We start from the raw sequence: 22,955 nt of genomic DNA, 5'->3' as shown, positions 1-22,955 counted from the left end.
TGTATGTCGCATACAGTATACTCTAACATTTTAAGGCAAGAGTTAAATGTAATTAGTACTGCAAATATTAATAAGACAATAAGTTAACTTTTTTAGTAACTACTGTAGTTACAACAAGATTAAGTTTATATAACATTTATTTAAATTGGTTCTAATAACAATACTGTAGTTTAATAACTAAACAATTATGCAAAGTTATCTTTAAGTCTAACCTTTCGTATGATATATTGTAATATAGTACTGTTTACCATACCCGTATCCCATGGGTAAATTCAGCCACCTGTGCCCCCAACAACTGTAATTGCACAAATGAAAAGAACAAAACCACAAAAATGGTAGAAACTCATAAAATATTCTTCAATAACACATTGAAACATTAAAGTTATCACTAGAGAAAAAGTCAAAATAAAAATGTGAATGCTTAGTTCCAAATAAAAATGGTAAGAAAATATTTGTTGTCAAATTGAATTTGTTATATTTTATTTGGTTTCTTAGAGGAATCTCTTGGTGGATCCTTGAGCTTAACTTGGTATCTACAAAGCCTCAGCACAATGTACCAGGCCTCTTGAGACCCTTCTGTAGCCTACAGGGAGACAGGACAAGACACTTGGCTAACTCGACAAGGCATGTCTTTCATTAGAGATCAAAACTTCGTAAAAATCCACCAAAAAGCATAGGCAAAATAAACAAGTGATTGCTTAAAGGAAATTGGGCACCCCTAATTATGTGCACATAAAAGACGTGCATAACATGCTGCTGCTCCTTCAACACGCTTCCACTACACATAAGGGGCATAACTGGCCGACCCCTCACAGTGTTCAAGAGAGAACTGGATAAGCACCTCCAAAGGATACCTGATCAACCAGGCTGTGACTCATACGTCAGGCTGCGAGCAGCCGTTTCTAACAGCCTGGTTGACCAGTCCAGCAACCAGGAGGCCTGGTTGACCAGTCCAGCAACCAGGAGGCCTGGTCGACGACCGGGCCGCGGGGACGCTAAGCCCCGGAAGCACCTCAAGGTAACCTCAAGGTAAAGGTAATCTGTGGGTGTTAAAGACCTTGTTCAATCTCGGGCTACAATGTTTGCTTCATCTAGATGCTTCCTCTGCACTGGGCATTGATGCCTATTTGTGTCTGGTGTCCCCTTGCTGTACTCACCTTGTTGCTGTGTGCAACAAGGTGTGTTTTCGATTGGGTTATGGCTTCCCAATCTGATTCTATACCTGATGATGCTGTTTCCCAGGATGAGCTTTAGTACTCTTAGACTCTGGTGGCATTTGCTGTTGCCTCCATTGTGGTAGTCTCACATGGTTGCCTCTTAGGCTGTAGCTACCTTGTGGACTGGGCTTTTTAATACATATAGGCTTTTGAAGCTCTTCGATACTTAAGCCTTGTACCTGCCAGCTTTCTCTCCTGCTTCTGCCTCAGTTGGCATCAGTTCACCACGCATTATCATCCTCTTCCTCTGTTTAGGCTGCTAAACTTTTCTAGTTGCAAGCCCACAACACTTCCCAATTCCTTGCTCTTGTCAGCTTCCTTGCTGTTTCTGTGTGGAAACTGCTCTCCACACATTTCACAACAGTTTATTTTTGCATCACATACACTGCTTCACTCACATTAAAACTTAATATTTTCCTCTACCATTTTTAAGCTTAAGTTAAAAATACCACTTAATAAGAACTCCCCTCAATCCCCAGTACCTTTGGTCCTAGGGATTGAGGGAAATTCATCAAAAAGTACCCTAACATGAGGGCACTCAATCAGCTAGTGAGTTACATCTATACTATAAGAATGTCTGTGCAAAGATGAAGGTCAGATGCTTGGGGCTATGTTTGGGGCTACCCTCACTCAAATTTGTGTGGGGAAATGGTCTGGACTACGAAATGGACATAGGTTGGTTGAGGTAGGCCTAATTTAAATGCTTTAAGAAATATAGAGTGTAACCCCTCATTAACCCCCCCCCCAAGCTACTTTCATGATATCTGAAATGAAATTGGGCATGTGATCTCAGTAGAGTTTGAAATTACTCCAGCTGTTTACCCATGCAATTTCATGATTTATTCTAAAAGGATGCATAGATGGATTGATAGAAGGATAGATGAATAAAGGGATCGATGGATATAGATGGTTAGATGGAAGCATGAATAGATAGTAGATACATGGATATAGATAGATGAGAGAGAGACCCGGGCAATGGTACACACCTCCCTAGTTATTGATAGAAACTGGCTTGTTTCATTACCATGTCAATAGCTGAGTTTGTTATGAAAGATGTAAAAATAACTCTGCTCTTGACATTCCCTGCTAAGAGATAGCTTTAGATATACAGTATTCTCAAGTTTTGCAGACACAAGTTATATTACAGAGATGCAAGTTATATCCCATCACATTGTCTCAATTCTTATAAATTATCATCATCCAATTTCAGTCTACCATACATGGAAGTAGGTGTGCATAAGAGCAGAGGTGTAGTGGGGCCAAATGAAAACCTGAATTCTAATTTTTGCCTTTTTTGGGACTTTCCAGGTAAAAATTTGGCTATCTCGAATGTCTGGCTAATTCGAATGGGGTTGGGCCCCATATAATTCAGATAATTGAGTACAGCCAGTACTATCAATTCAGTAATGTCTATAATTTGTTTTCTGTACAATACATCTGATTTCCAGATTTTAATTCCCATTGTCAGGAACAGGAAGCCTGTAATTAAGCTATTCAAGGTTCCTTACTTTCCCGCAAGGCCAATTAAGCTGACCTTTCCCAGGGGTAGAACCCACAACAGTGGGATAAGTCTTGGGTACCTAGTTACTGCTAGGTGAACAAAGGCATCAGGTAAAGGTAAACATGTCCAGCTATTCCAGTCCTGTTCAGGTATTGAACCTGGAGTCCCTCATTTGTGAGTTGAGGACACAGACCACTGTGCTACAGGACCCATTTTGGAATACAGAACAGGAGGTAGTACAAATTTATATCACAAGGAAATATCTGCAATTTTTTAGAATCTTTTAAAAGCAACTTAAATATACTTTACATTACATTGTACAGTATGTCAGTTACAGTATTAATGAATTTAATAATAAAAACAATATAAAAATAAATTACTCAATGTTTATCCGAAAAACATAATTGTTCAGTTCGCCTTCTGGAGTGATCCTTACCTGTCAGCCATTTTGTATATTTGGCATAAGAACATTCAACATGAGAAGATCTGCTTTCTTATTCACAGCAACTGCAGTAATGAGTGCCAACTGAACCACTCTACATATATCTCCAAGAAATCATTGATAACTATGCTGATATAAAACATTAGTATATAATTAAAAAATAACCTTTCAAATTCAAACAATGCTTGTCTTGAATCCTCAGTCATATGCGCTTCGATCTGCCTCGAATCCTGCCAAACTTGCTGCCGTGTTATGGTCCATCAGCTCTGCACCCAGCGCCTGCTCACTGTCAATAGTCTCCGAGATACCCAGAGGAACAAACCTGTGTGGCTGTTCCTACTAGTTCTGACACCATACTCTTCTGTCAGCTGCCTCACTCCCAATTCTTGGTCACATTTCTCAGTCAGTTTACCCCTTTTTTTCACCCCCATATTAAAATTCCTCTTCTTTCCTCTTATCTGATTAAGTCTGATTACCAGCTGGCAGATATCTTTTCTACTCAAATAATAAAATATCCAAAGAATAATGGATAAAATCCTTATATATTATGAGGTCACATGCTTGAACAGACGGAAAGGTGCACATTGCCTCGACATGTCCAGTTACAGTCTGGCTTCTGTACACAATTATTTTTTAGATACAATGTATGTTATAAAATTTGTGGCAAGAGTGCAAGTAGAATAACACATACCTAAGAAAATGCATTTTTGTATTTATATACAGTATACTACTAGATGTGTGATCATTATAAAACTTAAACAAATATATACCGAGGTGTATTGGTCTAGGTTTTCCTGTTCCGCTGTATCAAGGGTTATCCAGTAACCAGTTCTACTTCTCCAGGGGTTCCATTCCAACACAATCCGTTCAATAGAAGTTGCACTGTTATATTCCTATATTCATAGGATATGTATTACCTTATTTAAGTAGTTACCTAAGTTCTGAGATAAATACAGCAGTTTAAAAACCTTGATAATACTGTAATAAATTTTTATATTGTTTGTTCCAGGTACAGTAATAAGTGTTATCTTCTGATTGCTTTGAACTCCAAAGTATAGAAAATGGCTATTATTCCCCCTTCAAACTTTGCTTTGGGCTTTGCCTCAGACAGCTTAGGGAAGACCTCTCGAAGGTACCTGAAGGCTGCCAACTTTTGAAATGATGTGTCATAGTTTTAGATAAGGAGTCTCCTACTTTCACGTACAGTACCTTCAAGACGTCTTCTTTAAACCGTCTGAGGCAAAGGTCAGAGCAATGCTTGAGGGGAAATAATAGTCATTTTCTATGCTTTAGAGATATAAGTAATTGAAAAATAACACTACCCAGGAATGAAAATTGTTATACTGTATTGTGTAATTAGGGCATATAAGACCAGTTCTATCTATTGTTTGACAATTAGAGTAGGCATTTACACAAATTCTTTTTACAAAATACATATTCTAGTTAAATACTTTATAGAGGTCTAAGAAATTTCTTAAATTATATAGTTTCACCAATGTTGAATCCATATTATAATAATATTTATTATAATATTAGAATATTTATAATTCATATAAATATTCTGTACATAAATCCTCCTATATACCAAAATTGTCCAACGACCTGTGATCATTTCGGTGAATTTCCACAAAGTAAAATTTTTGTAGTTCACAGTATTTAAAAAAATTACCTGTGTACCAAAATGGTGAAGCTGTGGCCAGCATTCTTTAAGCATTTACGGTCACTCTGCTTACACAATCACGATTCTGAAGATCTTAAAACTCTTCAAAATAAGGTACAGTATTCAGTTACATACTTTTCTGTGATACAGTACCTTCATTGTCAGGATCAGTTCAATCCTTGCTTTGTGTAGGTAATGGTTCAAGTGAAAGGAAAAGTGTCACTGTAATGCTAATTTCAAGATGTAAGCAAAAATTCATGGTCTACCTCAACATTTTCTACTCGGACATCACTGTTTAATGCTGTTATGAATAATGAATGTGATGTGTTTGCTTTCCCATCATTTTTCCCCTCTCTTATTTGTACTGTAAATACAAAGTATCAGAAACAGTAATACAGAACCTATGGTAACATTCAGTCATAAACATTATTAGATCGGTTCAGTACCCTATAGAGCAGTGTTGACCTGTACTGAATGAGCTAACTAGCCTCTCCATATCTACTCTACTATTCCCCCTCCCAACCCCTCTCTCCTTCCCTTCTCCATACCTTTCCTGTTTTTTTCCCTTTCACCTTATCTTCTCTTACTTGCATTACAAATAATAAAGGAACATACACAAGAAGTTTTTGGTAAGCAAAAGTCATATTTTCATAAAAAAATGTATTGAAATTTTTTTGTTTCATATGAATAAATAAATAAATAAATTATATATATATATATGTATATATATATATATATATATATATATATATATATATATATATATATATATATATATATATATATATATATATATATACTGTATATATATATGAAAATTAATTCAGGAAAACTTGGCTTATTAGGCAAATCGGGCCTTGCATAGTAGGCCGAGAAGTGCGTTCTGGCTACTAGGTACGACATATATATATACTGTACATATATATATATATATATACATACACATACTGCTTCTGCTTCTTTTGTTTACAGTGCTGTACCTTAACTTGTTCATGAGACATTTGTCTCATGTTATATTTCTTGGCAAGCCTTCTCAACTTTCTTCCAAGCCTTCTGATCATCTGTCAAATTTCTTGGGGAGCTTTATGTCTGGCCCATTTTCTACATGAAATATAAGAAGTTCTATTGGGAGGAGAATAGTATTCTAAATACTGGAAAAATTCAAATTCTAAAAGGCATTTGGCCCCAAGCATTTTGGATGAGTTTTGATTGTTAAGGTTTTCACATCTGAATGGAGCTTAGAAGCATACTAGGCAAGTCACACTTGGAAATATATTTTCAGTTTCCCTTATAAAATCAACTTACTATTAATACTTTTTAAAAATTGTGAATTCTTTGTCATATGATCTCAGGCCTTTTGTATATACAATACTTACTTTAAAATCCAATTCTTGTGATGCTCAATACATGGAGAGTACTGTACTTAATTTCAAATACAATACCCCCCCCCTCTGTAAACACATGGGTACATCTTACCATCAGGACTGCCTTTAAAAACTTTAATATTCTGCTGTCTGCAATCACTGTCACTCTGCTCATCACTCTCTCAGTGAAAGGTAATGTGCTCACCTCCACTTTTCACAGGCTGAAAATCTTATAACTGCTTTATATCTATAAAATGAGGCTCCAGTTGAACAACTCAAGACAATTTGACAACTATGTTTTTTCATTTCAAATTTATTGTTACTCAGAGCATTTATATTTTTAAATCATTTAATTTATTTTAGCTTGTTCTATCAGTTTTTAAAATTTGTATGAATTGTAAATTAGAAATGTTATTGTTTTATTCAATGATCCATATTTGAACTTTGTTGTACTTGTGTAGTATATAATTTGGATCAGTTGCTGAATAATATTTTGAAATGTCTGAAGATAAATAAAGAACTTTATCAAAGCTGTTATTATTGCTCCTACTATAATCCATCTGGTAGTTGCAATCACACTTCATGGGAGGTACAACTAAAATAAATTAAAATTGGACTATTAACATACCTTTAAAGCAATTTTTGCAACCAAAAATGGATCCATTTTTTACAACCCACGAGTAATATTTACAGTATTACTCTTTTTATCTCATTAGGTACAATTCTATTCTATTTACACTGATAAAGCAGTTACCATAGATGAAACTCTTGCACTGAACCAATCAAATGACCACTGACTTAAATGGCAGAATAAGATATTAGAATCTTGTCCAGTTTGAACATAATGTGTGTGTGTGTTGCCCTGAACACCTGTACAAACGAATTATTCATCTGGTCAGTATACGCCAAATTGAACTCTTTACAACATATTTGATAGATACAGTCAACAGAAAACTTCAGCGGGTTTCTAATCAAAATTCTTTTTTTACTCTACTTACATTATTAGACTCCTTTGAGAACATTATTTAACTCTGATGTAATGCACATTAGGATATTGAAGATGAACTGAGATTTGCAACGAGGTTCGTCCCAGAATTGCGAGGAATGAGATATGAAGACAAAGTGAATTTGGGCTTTAGTTCCTGAGTCAATTATGCATCTCTAACATTTCCCACTACTAACAGGAAGGGTATGGGATGCATAATAAATTAACTAAAATAAGCTGAACCTAACTTGGCTAGAAAAAGAGGAGAAATGATAGTCATATAAAATACTTAAGGGCAGTGGCGAATCTACAAATTGTGGGGCCCTGATGCTTGAATTGTTATGGGAGCCCTTTTGCAATCAGCAACAAGGTGTGAGTAACCACTGTTGTCTTCTTCAATAAGGATATTCCACAACTGATCACAACTAAAATTTTATAAATATAATCACTACATCTCAGATTTTTTTCTAAATCTGATATACAGACCAAATGTTTTTAAACAATGTGGACAAACGTCGCTTCTGTGGCCCCTCCTGGATTAGGGGGCCTGAAACTTAAGCTAAATTTGTTTCTTCAAATCAAATACAATCAAATCAAACATAATTTTGATTTATAGATAGAGCTAGTACATACAATACCTAAAGCCACTAGTACTCATAACGTTTCGGGCAGGGTGAGGTGGGGAAAAAAACACTTAGACTAAAACTTAATAGTAATTGAGCTTAAAGTATAAATTGCGTTGAAAGAAAAAATAAAAGGTAAAAAAGGGGGGAACATGGTAGAAAATAGCCAATACTGTATACAAGTTGGTCAACAAACAGCATTGTTTAAAAATAGTAAGACATGGGGTTGACATTTAGGGGTAAGGTAGGTTACATGGAGTTAATTAGGTAGTACTTAGTTTTCATCTTAAACTGGTTGAGAGAGGTACAGCCTTTGACATGATTGGGAAAGTCATTCCACATTCTGGGTCCCTTGATTTGTAGAGCATTTCTAGTTTGATTAAGTCATGCTCTTGGAATATCAAATAGGTATTTGTTTCTGGTGTGGTGCCCATGGGTACAACCTTCTAAGAAGCTTTTAAAGTCAGGATTGACATTACAATTCAGAGTTTTAAATATATAGAGTACACATGAGAGGATGTGCAGTGACTTAATATCTAACATATTCAGAGATTTAAGTAAGGGTACCAAGTGCTGTCTGGGGCCAGAGTTAGATACTGTTCTAATAGAAGCTTTGTGTTGGGTAATTAGAGAACGTAAATGATTTTGGGTGGTAGAACCCCAAGCACAAATACCATAGTTGAAATAAGGATAGATGAGAGTGTAGATAATGGTAGATCCACCCCTACTTTGAGGATAAAAAAAAGTGATCACAATTATTACAATAGAACAAGAGGTCATGGGTGGAAGCTTGAATAACAGATGATCTATAGAGATGTTTGTAAGCTTTCGTTTATCATACGAGTAGGAAAATAGAATGAACGAAATGAGCAGATTGTAGAAGTTAACTCCATTCAGTTTCAAAAGTAGAGAAATCACTCAGGAGTCACTTTTAGACAACCGGTGGCTGAAAAGGCCGGTTTCCAAGAGCTATAACTCAATCCTACAGGTACAAATCTATGACACACACACATGAAGAAATATAAGAAAATTAACTTTTGCAAACAGAGCGATAGACGGTTGGGACAAGTTAGGTGAGAAGGTGGTGGAGGCCAAAACCCTCAGTAATTTCAAAGCGTTATATGACAGAGAGTGCTGGATAGATGGGACACAACGAGAGTAGCTCTCATCTTGTAACTACATTGTATACCACCTATGTTAGACCAATCCTGGAGTATGCAGCCCCAGCATGGAGTCCATATCTAGTCAAGCATAAGACTAAACTGGAAAAGGTTCAAAGGTTTGCCATCAGACTAGTATCCGGGCTGAGAGGTATGAGCTACGAGGAGAGACTACGGGAATTAAACCTCACGTCGCTGGAAGACAGAAAAATTAGGGGGGGGGACATGATAAAGATAAAGACAGGCTATTTAACACAAGGAGCACACGCACTAGGGAACACAGGTGGAATCTGAGTGCCCAAATGAGCCACAGAGATATTAGAAAGAATTTTTTAAGTGTCAGAGTGGTTGACAAATGGAATGCAGTAGGAAGTGATGTGCTGGAGGCAGACCCATACACAGTTTCAAGTGTAGATATGATAAGAGCCAAGTAGGCTCAGGAACCTGTACACCAGTTCATTGACACTTGAGAGGCGGGACCAAAGAGCCAGAGCTCAACCCCCCGCAAGCACAAATAGGTGAGTATACACACACACACACAAAGTTAAGAACTTTTTCAGTGTCAGAGTAGTTAACAGTTGGAATGCATTAGGCAGTGATGTGATGGAGGCTGACTCCATATACAGTTTTAAATGTAGATATGATAGTTTTTTGTGAATCTATCACAGAAATTATACCTTATTAGAGAGAAAATATATTCGGATTTTAAAGTTTTTTTTCTACAGTTTTCAGAATATCTGAAATATCGCAAATATGACTCATGGACGTTATTTTTCCGCGGAATTCATGGTGATTGCACCTATTTAGAGTTTTAAATTACAACTTTTTATATCGCTGCCAGAATTAGTTTAGTTCATTTATTATGCACTCCATACCCATCTTGTGGACGGTAGTGGAAAGGGTTACAGAGGCAAATAATGAGCTCAGGGACTGACTCCCACAATTCATTTAGCTAAGCAATTTATAATCTTGATGATCTAGTTACAAAATTCAGTATAAGTCGTCACATCATCAATGATGTAGCGAGTAAACGTTATACTCGTTCGATGCAACCTCTCATTATAGTAATGATAAACTAAATTAGCACTGATTATGACCACTCAAATCCATTCCCTAATTACAGGTAACATTCTTTCCTTCCTGTTGGAGGAAGCTGAGGTGTAGTCACTAAATATAAGCATGCGAAAAGTAAATAGCCATTCTGCTGTTCTGCTGGGGCAGCAGTTTACACTAACAACCATGAAGCTTACTGGAGCATGAATAGTGGGTGCTCAACATTGCAAACAGAATTATATGCCCTGAAGGAGGCCATAAACTATACAATTGAGAATAATTTACATGATGTCATCATTCATACCGACTCTAAATCTTCGTTCCAGGCATTGTTATCCAGAGATAATATACAACTCCTCACAAAAATCCAACATATAGGAAAGTAGCCCATAATCTAGGGCTGTCAATGACCCTAAATTGGATACCAAGTCACATTGGCATAGATGGTAATGGAAAGGCAGACTCACTAGCAAAAACTGCCACTGCTCTACCTGTTGTACAGGTTCAAATACCTCCAAGTTTTTCACAGATTAAGGAGCAAATCAAGAAGAAAATACTCCCAACTATCAAAAGTCGCCACAGAGCCAAAGTAGCGGAAGGAAGATCCACTGTGATATGGAACGAACAAGCCACTGGGTACTACTCTTTCAAGCCAGACAAAAAGATATCCAGAGACATTGCAGTAGCCATACACAGACTCAGACTTGGTTGCTGCTGCTGGGAGGTAATAAACCCAAGAGTTAAAGAGTGCCATATCTGTGGTGATATCTAATATGACATAATTGGGAAGGTCATTCCACATTCTAGGTCCCTTGATTTGTACAGCATTCCTAGTTTGATTAAGTCTAACTCTTGGAATATATATTGGATATATATATTTGGATATATTTCCACACCCAAACTATGAGTGGCAGTTTATTGTGCAACCCATATAAGAACCAAGATATATTTAGAATTTAACGATATCCTATAAAGTTGCAATGATATCTTAATTGCACTTTATCATCATCATTTACATAAATAAATTAACTTACAAAATTGTAGTCACTTTTAATACACAAAACAGAAGTAAAGATATACGTATATTAATTATGATGCAGGATCGCTCTTAAGAACTTAATTATAAACCATAATATAATTATAATTAAATCATCTGTCGGGGGACAGGAAGGGAATTATCAGGAGAAAGCGCAAAACCATTACGACTACTATATAGCACACGGAAGGAATCAGGATAAGGATTTTGGATGGGACAGAACGGGGGGGGGGGGAAGGAATGGCGCCCAACCATTTAGATGGTCGGGGGATTGAACGCCGACCCGCATGACGCTCAACCGTCCAGCCCAAGTGGCTGGAGCTAGAGTGTATTCATACACGTTAGGCTTTTATCAAGGTTTCCCCCCCCCCCTCCAGTCCGAATTACTGACCCCCTCCCAGGATGCAACCCACAATAAGCTGTTAGTACAACCCGTCCTCTTAAAATTACGTCGCTTTTCGCTGGTATGCGCGCTATTGCCAAAAATGGACGTAATTTGAAATGGAATCGGCTCACGAAAGTGATGTACTGTCCCGTTTTCTGTTTGGAGTCCTCCGACTGACTCGGTTAGGTTAGGAGAGGAAACTTTCAATTAACGGTTTTCGTATCGTTTTGAAACTTTAGGAGAACTTCCTGCACTCCTAACCTGCCAGAGGACTCTTTTACTTGCTGTTTTGGGGGAAAAAATCCACAATTTATTTTCAACTATTTTTCATTTTCAAATTTCGTCCATTTTCGGTCATACGGGCAAACGGCCAAATTCAGACGTAATTTGTAAGAGGAGAGGTAGCGGCTCACTTACTTACTGCTAGGTGAACAGGTTCATAATGTGAAACGAAATGTGCCCAACCACTTCTGTCCTGCCAGGGATTCGAAGTTTATTATGCACCCCCATACTCATCCTGTGAGTGATAGTTCATTGTGTGCCCCATACTCATCCTGTGAGTGATAGTTCATTGTGCACCCCATACTCATCCTGTGAGTGATAGTTCATTGTGTGCCCCATACTCATCCTGTGAGTGATAGTTCATTGTGCACCCCATACTCATCCTGTGAGTGATAGTTCATTGTGCACCCCATACTCATCCTGTGAGTGATAGTTCATTGTGTACCCCATACGCATCATGAGAGTTATCAGTTAGTTTAATTCATTGATTATATGCACCTTGTGGGCGGTAGTGGAAAGGTTACAGAGGCACATAATGGGCTCACGGACTGAACCCCACAATTCATTTAGCTAAGCAAGTTACAATCTTGATGAGCTAGTTACAAAATTCAATGCACATCTTCACATCAACAATGGCTGGAGATCGACCACAAGTACAGGTTCTAAATTAAGCAACTGACATATGTGGAGAGCTAGTGTCACAATTGATATGTTTGTCCTGCACACCGCCCCCCCTCCAGTGGGCAGCGGTGGATAGGTTACGATTACTCAGTTACTACCTACAGTTAGCAAACTGGGGATATTTGGCTAAAATTTTTGGTAGCTGATCATCTTGAATTAAATATTTACACATCTCTTGAACATTTGTTATAAAATTGTCTCTGAATTCATGTATATTTTCGCACTCCATCACATAGTGACGGAGGGTGTGCGAATAATTTTGTTGACACAGTTTACATTTGGTCAGGTCTACATCGGTAGATAATGAGAATTCCCAGAGATACTTGTAACCGAGTCTAAGCCGAGCAGTAGTAACATCTAGAAGTCTGCTGACTTTATTGGATGAATCATAGATGTGTGGCTCCTCTTGCATGATAGTATGATGATAGATGGAATTACCGGTGTCAAGTTCTCTTTGCCTCAGATCTACAAGATTTTGTTGAAGTTCTCGGTGTACTGCTGCTCTCAGATTGCCTATTGTCAATCCAAGGTTATTATCAATTTCTCGTTTAAAGGCAGATTCTTTGGCTAACTCATCAGTTCTATCATGCATTCGGAGGCCCACATGAGATGGAGTCTACATGAAATGGACTCTGTTACCATCATTAATAATTGTGTTGCATATGTGTCTAGCTTTAGACACGAGCATGTTACAGTTATGTCTTAAAGAGTTGAGAGCATTTAAGGATGATAAGGAGTCACTTACAATTAATGTATTAAGTTTGGAGACTTGTACACATTTCATTGCAAGAAGCAAGGCAAATAATTCGGTCTAAAGGGTAGAAGCCCAGTTGCTTATACGGACTCCCCACTCAAAATATAAGTCATCGCCCATTGTCAGGATAACTGCACTTCCAGCTGCACTTCCAGCTATCTTGAGATGATTTCGGGGCTTAGCGTCCATGCGGCCTGGTTCACAAATAGGCCTCCTTTTTGTTACACACCCCCAAGAAGCAGCCCGTAGCAGCTGTCTAACTAGCAGGTACCTATTTATTGCTAGGTGAACAGAGTATCAGGGTGAAAGAAACTATGCCCATTTGTTTCCGCCTCCACCGGGGCTCGAACCCGGAACCTCAGGACTACGAATCCCGAATACTGTCCACTCAGCTGTTAGGTCCCGTGGGGCGGTGTAAGGAATCATCAGTGTAGATGATTTAAGAGAATGCTCTATGGACAGAGCATCAATATGGCTTACACCAATTATATTTGTGACAATTTGAGCAGAGAAATGGGACGACTTGATCACTGTGTACAGGAGGCTGATATGCCAGCAAACACTCTCCAGACGACAATATATCTTGGATAAGTCACTCAACAACATTGTCGCTTGGACCGTCGGCTTCCTATGGCATCACCTGCAACCTATTTACTTTTAATTTCATGAAATTAGATTATTTCAGAGTAAAAATAGCTTTGATCACGTTGTGCATTCAGCACCACCATTATAGTGAGTAAATATACCATATACTGTATCAACTTACGTAATGCCAGAAGACTTTACGTAGCATGTGGTTGCTTTGGCTAATTCTCCGGGCCGAGTTGTAGAGGCAAACTCCATCCATAACCTTAAAAGTAGATAATATATGATCGGGAAATAGGTCTGGAGTCATTGCATTAGAGAACCGACTGCTAGAAAAGCGGGGTCCAAGAGCCACAGCTCGATACTGCAAGCACAAATAGGTAAGTAAAAGACACACAGGGGTGCGTGGGAGCCCGCCAGTACTGATCGATATGACTGCAGGGATGCGCAACCTGCCCGTCTGCTCATTGCCACACCGCTGGTGGTGGTGTTAGTGTCCCTCATGACGCTCTTGCTAGCCTCCTTGTTCATGTTCCTGCCCCCTTGTTCATGCTGCTGCCCCCCTTGTTCATGTTGCTGCCCCCCCCTTGTTCATGTTGCTGCCCTCCTTGTTCATGTTGCTGCCCCCCTTGTTCATGTTGCTGTCCCCTTGTTCATGTTCCTGCCCTCCTTGTTCATGTTGCTTCCCCCCTTGTTCATGTTCCTGCCCCCCTTGTTCATGTTGCTGCCCTCCTTGTTCATGCTGCTGCCCCCCTTGTTCATGTTGCTGCCCCCCCCTTGTTCATGTTGCTGCCCTCCTTGTTCATGTTGCTGCCCTCCTTGTTCATGTTGCTTCCCCCCTTGTTCATGTTCCTGCCCCCCTTGTTCATGTTGCTGCCCTCCTTGTTCATGTTGCTGCCCCCCTTGTTCATGTTGCTTCCCTCCTTGTTCATGTTGCTGCCCCCCTTGTTCATGTTCTTGCCCTCCTTGTTCATGTTGCTGCCCCCCTTGTTCATGTTCCTGCCCCCCTTGTTCATGTTGCTGCCCCCCTTGTTCATGTTGCTGCCCTCCTTGTTCATGTTGCTGCCACCTTGTTCATGTTGCTGGCCCCCTTGTTCAAATTGCTGAGGGACGGTGAATAGGGTGTGTCCTGGTGTGAATAGTGTCAGGGTGTGGCTAGGGTGTGTCCGGGGGATGGTCAGCAGCCACCCTGCGCAGCGGACAAGCGTGTAGCCTCACTCGTCACAGCACTAACCCATTTATTCTTCCTAATGTCTCCCCTATAGTGGTTTCAGTAGGCCTACCTACATTTACTTTTAATTTTACCGAAATTAGCTAAATTCTGTATTACCAAGTCATAGATATGTTGCCTTTCGTGTCCGTACGAGTAGTCATGATTTCACACGTGTAAAGCAAATACTCTGTGCGAGCTTGTCCCACCTGTCTAGGGCGGCCGGGTGCCCTGGTGGTCGGCCTCTCTAGGACGGCCGGGTGCCCTGGCGGACGGCCTCTCTAGGGCGGCCGGGTGCCCTGGCGGACGGCCTCTCTAGGGCGGCCGGGTGCCCTGGAGGACGGCCTCTCTAGGGCGGCCGGGTGCCCTGGTGGTCGGCCTCTCTAGGGCGGCCGGGTGCCCTGGTGGACGGCCTCTCTAGGGCGGGCCGGGTGCCCTGGTGGACGGCCTCTCTAGGGCGGCCGGGTGCCCTGGTGGTCGGCCTTTCTAGGGCGGCCGGGTGTCCTTGTGGTCGGCCTCTCTAGGGCGGCCGGGTGCCCTGGTGGTCGGCCTCTCTAGGGCGGCCGGATGCCCTTGTGGACGGCCTCTCTAGGGCGGCCGGGTGCCCTTGTGGTCGGCCTCTCTAGGGCGGCCGGGTGCCCTTGTGGACGGCCTCTCTAAGGCGGCCGGGTGGCCTTGTGGAGGGCCACTCTAGGGCGGCCGGGTGCCCTGGTGGTCGGCCTCTCTGGGGCGGCCGGGTGCCCTGGTGGTCGGCCTCTCTAGGGCGGCCGGGTGCCCTGGTGGTCGGCCTCTCTAGGGCAGCCGGGTGCCCTGGTGGTCGGCCTCTCTAGGGCGGCCGGGTGCCCTGGTGGACGGCCTCTCTAGGGCGGCCTGGGGCCCTTGTGGTCGGCCTCTCTAGGGCGGCCGGGTGCCCTGGCGTGACCACCACCCTGGTGATAATGGTCTTGCTAGCGAGGCAGCCAGCCCTCCTATCACACCTGAGGGAAGGGGGGGATAATTTAATGGGCTGTGGAAGAGGGAGGGCGAGGGTGAGGGAGGGGTGAAGGAGGAGGGTGAGGGAGGGAGAAGGAGGAGGGGTGAGGGAGGGAGAAGGAGGAGGGTGAGGGAGGGTGAAGGAGGAGGGTGGGGAGGGTGTGGGAGGTTAAGTAAGAGAATAGGGAGGTTAGGTTAAAGGTGAGGGCGGGATGGGGTCATCCCCCACGTGCACCGTCATGTGACTTGCCAGACAGACGCCCCGCCCACCACAGCGCCCCGCCCACCACAGTGCCCCGCCCACCACAGCGCCCCGCCCACCACAGTGCCCCGCCCACCACAGCGCCCCGCCCACCACAGTGCCCCGCCCACCACAGCGCCCCGCCCACCACAGCACCCCGCCCACCACAGCGCCCCGCCCACCACAGCACCCCGCCCACCACAGCGCCCCGCCCACCACAGCACCCCGCCTACCACAGTACCCCGCCCACCACAGTGCCCCGCCCACCACAGCACCCCGCCCACCACAGCGCCCCGCCCAACCACAGCACCCCGCCCACCACAGTGCCCCGCCCACCACAGCGCCCCGCCCACCACAGCACCCCGCCCACCACAGTACCCCGCCCACCACAGCGCCCCGCCCACCACAGCGCCCCGCCACAGCGTCTCAGATGTATAGTATATACTTCTGGATCACACTGGCCTACCGGTACTTGTGACTGGGGGATACACACGAACAATCTGCCAATCCTCCTGGTGTAAATTACGTGTTCAAGAACCGGGTCATAATCTCGTGTTACTGACTGTGATTTGTCCATCGTAGGTGGCCACATTTATCCACCACAGGCGGCCACAGTTATCCACCACAGACGGCCCCAGTGACCACTCAGGATAACTATATACCCTCCGGCTCCTCTGAGAGTCCCAGCTCATATCCACCGAAGAAAATTAAGAGTTTACAATGTTTTTTATATTGAACCAACAAATTTGTATGATCTGTATGTTAAGCGTTATGATTTGCAACATGTACGGCATATTGCATAGCAAGATTTAAACAAATTAAAAGTTAATACAATTTAAGTTCCATTTTTTGAACTTTCAGGTAGTTATCTTGCTGCAAACCGCCTACAGCTCATTAACTTGACGCGGGCATGGCAATTCTGACGTCCTGTCAAGTTTTTTTTAACAACTACTGTGCAGGGAAAATCGATGGCTGTCAGGACTGCTTGTCAATCAACAGCTTAGTGATTATAACGGCCGGCCCCGCCGCCGCAAGTAGCCGTGTTTTTACTGAGAACAGATCCGAGTCTCTGTAAGCCACCACGTGCAGCGTAAATAGCATTGATCGATTGTACTGCCTTGTTACGTGCGGTGCGTGGAGTCCCCTCTTGTTGTACCCCGGTTACCATAGCAACACATGACGCTAAATCTCAAGCTCTTTGGCTCTTCCTTGTTCACTCTGGCTCTCTCCCGCTCACTCTTTGGCTCTCTCCCGCTCACTCTTTGGCTCTCTCTCCCGTTCACTCTTTGGCTCTCTCTCCCGTTCACTCTTTGGCTCTCTCTCCCGTTCACTCTTTGGCTCTCTCCCGCTCACTCTTTGGCTCTCTCCCGCTCACTCTTTGGCTCTGTCCCACATACTCTCTGGCTCTCTCCCGCTCTGAACAATACCTGCACCTGAATAAATCTAATGTAGGTGGTGAAGAAGACATGTTTAATTATTTATTATGAAGAAGTTATTAAGCAAACACTTTAAGCCAAATAAATCCCCAGAACCAGACGAAGTCACTGCCAGGGTCATAAAGGAATGCAAAGAAGTGAAGATTCAAGCGAGTCCTTGATATTCATATTTAATAACTCATTACAGTTGAGCATAGTACCGAACACGTGGAGAGTTGTATATGTTGGGCCAATTTTTAAGAATGTAAATATATCTTTTACATCGACCTATCGGGAAATTAGCTAAACATTTATTGTGGAAAATTTGCTTGAATCAGTAGTAGGCATCCATCAGTCTCAGGAGACTATGGAGTTGCGCTCTGGTTGTCGGTCTGGAGTGGCCTCTCCAGGGCGCAAAGCCTGGGTAGGTTGATACGGGGAAGAAGCTGTTACCTATGCAGCAGGTCCCCCCCTCTCCACGGCTTTGAAAGTCTCCAATGGAAAGGCATACGTCAAAACATTGCTTGAATCAATAATCGCAAAAAGCCATTTGTCTATTATATCCTGAAACCCACCGATAAATGATTCACAAATATGGTTTAACAAAGGGTTGGTCGTGTTGACAAATTTGCTTTCATTCTATTCCATCATATTTGAGACAGTTGATGGTGGAAAGGATTGTGACGTTATACCTTTACTTTAGCAAAGCTTTTGATGCTGTGACTCACAAAGAATTGATTAGAAAGATAAAGACTCATGAAATTGGACGTGTTATCTTAAATTCGATAAGGGCATGGTTATTTCAAAGGAAACCAAGAGTTCGTATAAATGGAGTTTAGTCAGAGTGGGAAATAGCCAAATACCAGTCAGAAATAGTCAGAAATAAAAAGAAAAAAGATTAAATGGAATTAGGCAAATAGAATATTGGGATTTATTTCAAGAAATGAAATAACATTTTATTGTTCAGGCTTATTTTGTTCTTATCAGGCCCAATTTAGATTATGCAGTTCAATTTCGGTCGCCGCACCATAAAATGGACATAAATTCACTTGAATGCGTTCAGCCAAGGATGACAAAGTAAATCCCAGGAAACAGAACCTTTCCATACCAAGAAAGATTAAGAAAATTTAATTTATATCTACTTCAAAGGTGAAGACTTGAGGGAGACATGATTTAAGACATGAGACATGTACAAATGGATGAAAGGGCATAACAAAGGGACATAATTGCGCTGTTCAAATTATCAATAACAAATATAATACGAAATAAAAGATATAAACTGAATAAGTTCAGATTTGGGAAAAACCTGGGTAAATACTGGTTTGCAAACAGGGTCGGTGATTTGTGGAACAGATTATCGGGTAACATAATAGACGTCGGATCACTTGATTGTTTCAAGCGAAGGTTACACACACATATATGAGTTGGGTGGATATAAATAGAAGCTGCTTCATATTTTCCACCGTTTTCGGACAAAATTCTTATCTGTTTATGTTCTCGCTCGCTCACCCTCTCTCCCTTGCTTACTTGCTTTCTCCGCCTCAAGTTCAAGTTCAAGTATGTTTATTGAGACAAGAAAGAAATACATCTCAAAGGGATAGAGTAGCTTAGGCTATTTCTACTCCCTCTACTTCAAGTCCCTCAAGGGGCGCACAAATTCAGTGAGTACAAATAGACAAATAACAGTACAAGAATCCCATTTAACATTGCAGGTTAATATAGTAAGCACAGCATATAATTGTTACACTCTTAGGTTCTCCGCTACTATCTTCTCTAATTTGTTGACCAGACCACACACTAGAAGGTGAAGGGACGACGACGTTTCGGTCCGTCCTGGACCATTCTCAAGTCGATTGTCTTGAGAATGGTCCAGGACGGACCGAAACGTCGTCGTCCCTTCAACTTCTAGTGTGTGGTCTGGTCAACATACTTCAGCCACGTTATTGTGACTCTTCTCTAATTTGTTCTCTCATTCTCTCTCATTCTCATTCTCCCTCCCTCCTCCCTCCTCTCTCCTCACCTGAGGCAGGTTCCCACGCTAGTGACTCATCCAGGCGGCCAACACCCCACAAGGTCTTGTCACATTTCATTGCATCATAGTTAAGGCGATTATTTTTTGCCAGGTTTTGCCAGGTTCAATATTGATGTTACGCAGCTCATGGGCGTAATAACGGGCGTACTCGCGTGACGGGTCAGAGGGGCGTCACAGTCGGCTGGGTCACCTCCCCACTGTTTCCCAGGACCCTAGCAATTACAGGACAGGCGATAATCGTTGGAGTAACCCAATTAAAGCACACCGCCCTGCCTCTGAGCAAGTAATCACACACACACTGTGTAGTTAAATGTACTATCCGTATTACGCAGGTGTAACGAGGAGGCAACCCCGGTGTTATGCTGTTAGGGACGCTTCTCAGGGTTGGATTTTGAGACAAATTTGAAATATGCTGATGATTTTAGAATTTACTCAGAGTGACTAAGCGCGAGAAAATTATAGGCGACGGGGGAAAAAATAAGAGAACCTTATTCAAGTAATTTTGTCTTTGTCATTCGACAGCTTTGATACGGCACCTTTCTAACCTGCTATCTTTATAACTCGTCGTATTTTGACGTATACTTAAGGCCGAAAACTGATGTACAAACAAATTGGTAGCGGCTCGCGACACTGACAATGTCTCGTTTTCTGTTCGTGGGTTTTGGTAAAGTTGGGGCATATTAGTACGACAGTTTATTGACGTTGGGAACGCTGGCGAGCACGGGCTGACAAAACACGCTCTCCTGTTTTCCCTCTAATCAATCATAATATCTTCCTAAATATAATAAATAATAGGCAAAAAATTATAAAAATATTATATTAAATTCAGAACCATATTTTTGTAGCCAGTATTAAGGAGGCGCTATAAGGGGGCGCTGGTCAAGGAGCGCTATTAGCTTTTGTGCTGAAATTACCCTCAGGAATTTAAGTGGAAATATTAGAGCTTCAAAAAAATAACCCGAGGTTTTGAAATCAAGGTAATGAGCCGAGTGTTTGTAATGCTTGCGTGTGTGAGAGTTTTCGCCGCAGCACCAGTATTAACCGGTATTAACCAATCTGCACAACATTAAACTATATACTTTATTTATTTTTATTTATTTATTTATTTATTTATGCATATACAAGAATGTACATAAGGAATGTGAGGATACAAATATGGTAATTACAGTAATATGGTAATATGGTATTGGTAATATGGTATTGGTATTGGTAATAATATGGTAATATGGTAAAAATATGGTAATTACAATTATACTTAATCTTATTACACGTAGATGCTGATTACGATGTGGTTCACGTGGCCAAAACAGAAGAGTCGCTTAACCGGTGATCCGATGTGATGATTTTCTGAAGTTTTTTGTGGATACTTTAAAATTCAAATAAGACTTGGCAGATACATGATCAACCAGGCTGTGACTCATACGTCAGGCTGCGAGCAGCCGCTTCCAACAGCCTGGTTGATCAGTCCAGCAACCAGGAGGCCTGGTCGACGACCGGGCCGCGGGGACGCTAAGCCCCGGAAGCACCTCAAGGTAACCTCAAGGTAGGTACATGATGCTTGGTCACTTTCAGAATGCTGGAGAAGCTCCACGTTTCACTTTCAAACTAGGTTGTCAAAATATAATTCGGTCAATGAATCAATATAAAGATTTGTCAGGTATTATTCCAGTTTCCTATAAAACTGGAATTGGAATTCAGAAGCACATTATGAAAACACAGAGAACTTTCCCGCGCTGACTGCTGCTGCTGCTGCTGCTGCTCGGAAGTTCGTGTGGACCATCAGTGTTCTCATCCATTATTAAACACAATACCCTCAAGCACAGAGGCACTGATAGAGATTTATGCACGATTTTGTGATTCCAAAAGTGGTGGATATACACCAACTATATTAATGTCTAGTAGAGGTCGATGGGGGGGGGGGAGGTCGAATTTTTTTAAATCATGATTATGAAAATTTGTATTCTCTCATATGATGGAAAACTATGACCTAATGATTAATGATATGAATATTATTGTTCTTGGTGACTTAAAGACCTAAATTATCAAGCATTGAGAGTTATATTATTGCTCATATTTAAAGTTACTTTATTTTCTTCTACTATTGTTCTACATTTATGAAATTTTGTCAATTTTAAATATTATTTATTACAATTATTTACTGAATGTGATGGGGTATATGATATCAAATTATTACTTTAAATCACGTTTGTACAATCAATGTTTAGTACCAGTTCGTTATTAATTGGGAACATTTTCAAATAAAGCGAGTATAGTGTGAACAATGGTTACAGCGTATCTGCTTAACGTTGCCATGGCAACACCGGTGCTTTCGTAGCTTATTCCACAAATGTATACGGCTTGTTTATTGTTATAAATATATATATACCGTCGCATATACTCAAGGAACCATTCCCTGAAGTGAGTTTTATGAGAGAATTTACATTTTAGAATTGAACACCGTCAGTTTAGGGATCCTAACATGGACACATCATCTTGAGGTTATCTTGAGATGATTTCGGGGCTTTTTATTGTCCCCGCGGCCCGGTCCTCGACCAGGCCTCCACCCAGGAAGCAGCCCGTGACAGCTGACTAACACCCAGGTACCTATTATACTGCTAGGTAACAGGGGCATAGGGTGAAAGAAACTCTGCCCATTGTTTCTCGCCGGCGCCTGGGATCTAACCCAGGACCACAGGATCACAAGTCCAGCGTGCTGTCCGCTCGGCCGACCGGCTCCCGGCGATCATGAGCCCTTGTGATGCATGAAACATTCTCAGACAACCTTACTAGGATGCTATTGTAAGTGGCCGATGGTTGCTTTGATGCCACATACTTGTCATCATCCACGCAAGAACTTCCAGTGGAGTTTATCCATTGGAACTAGCGCAGTAAATTTGGTGTGTGAAGGCTTTATTTATATATATGCCAGCAGGCCGCCTCCCACTGCCAGACCAAAAAATGGTATGGCCGCTTGACGTCAGAGCACAGAATCTATCGTTATTGGAATGAGATCAGAAAGAATTCATGGCCAGATTACCCTCAGCGGTAGCCTCGACTTTCTCTCTCGTGTCACAGGTTCAGGTCGACCGTACCAAGATGCCAGTCAGCTGGAACAGCAACCCGTCGCCACAGAACCTCAAGAACCACACACATCCCTGTGTGTTTGTGTCACACAGTCGTTTATATATATATGTAAACAACAGAGGTCCCAAGACGCAGCCCTGGGCCACGGGGAGCATGTGTCATGAGCCTCGCCAACAGGGGAGCACGTGCCATGAACCTCCCCAACAGGGGAGCACGTGTCATGAGCCTCGCCAACAGGGGAGCACGTGTCATGAACCTCACCAACAGGGGACA

General features: G+C 41.8%; 1 protein-coding gene across 1 annotated transcript in view; it reads left to right on the top strand.

Annotated features, from left to right (window-relative positions):
* LOC123772999 (cyclin-dependent kinase 9) overlaps positions 1-3,602 on the top strand; it is a 29,565-nt gene extending 25,963 nt beyond the window's left edge. The window contains exon 9 of the mRNA XM_045766457.2: positions 3,363-3,602. Coding sequence (XP_045622413.1) covers positions 3,363-3,456 — 94 coding nt within the window. The 3' untranslated portion in view covers positions 3,457-3,602. The remainder of the gene's footprint in view (positions 1-3,362) is intronic.
* Positions 3,603-22,955: the final 19,353 nt, after the last annotated feature.

This window comes from Procambarus clarkii, chromosome 81 (genome assembly GCF_040958095.1).
Source record: "Procambarus clarkii isolate CNS0578487 chromosome 81, FALCON_Pclarkii_2.0, whole genome shotgun sequence".
Taxonomy (NCBI): domain Eukaryota; kingdom Metazoa; phylum Arthropoda; class Malacostraca; order Decapoda; family Cambaridae; genus Procambarus; species Procambarus clarkii.
The sequence above is the reverse complement of the archived record's forward strand: the minus strand, read 5'-3'. Positions and strand labels throughout refer to the sequence as shown.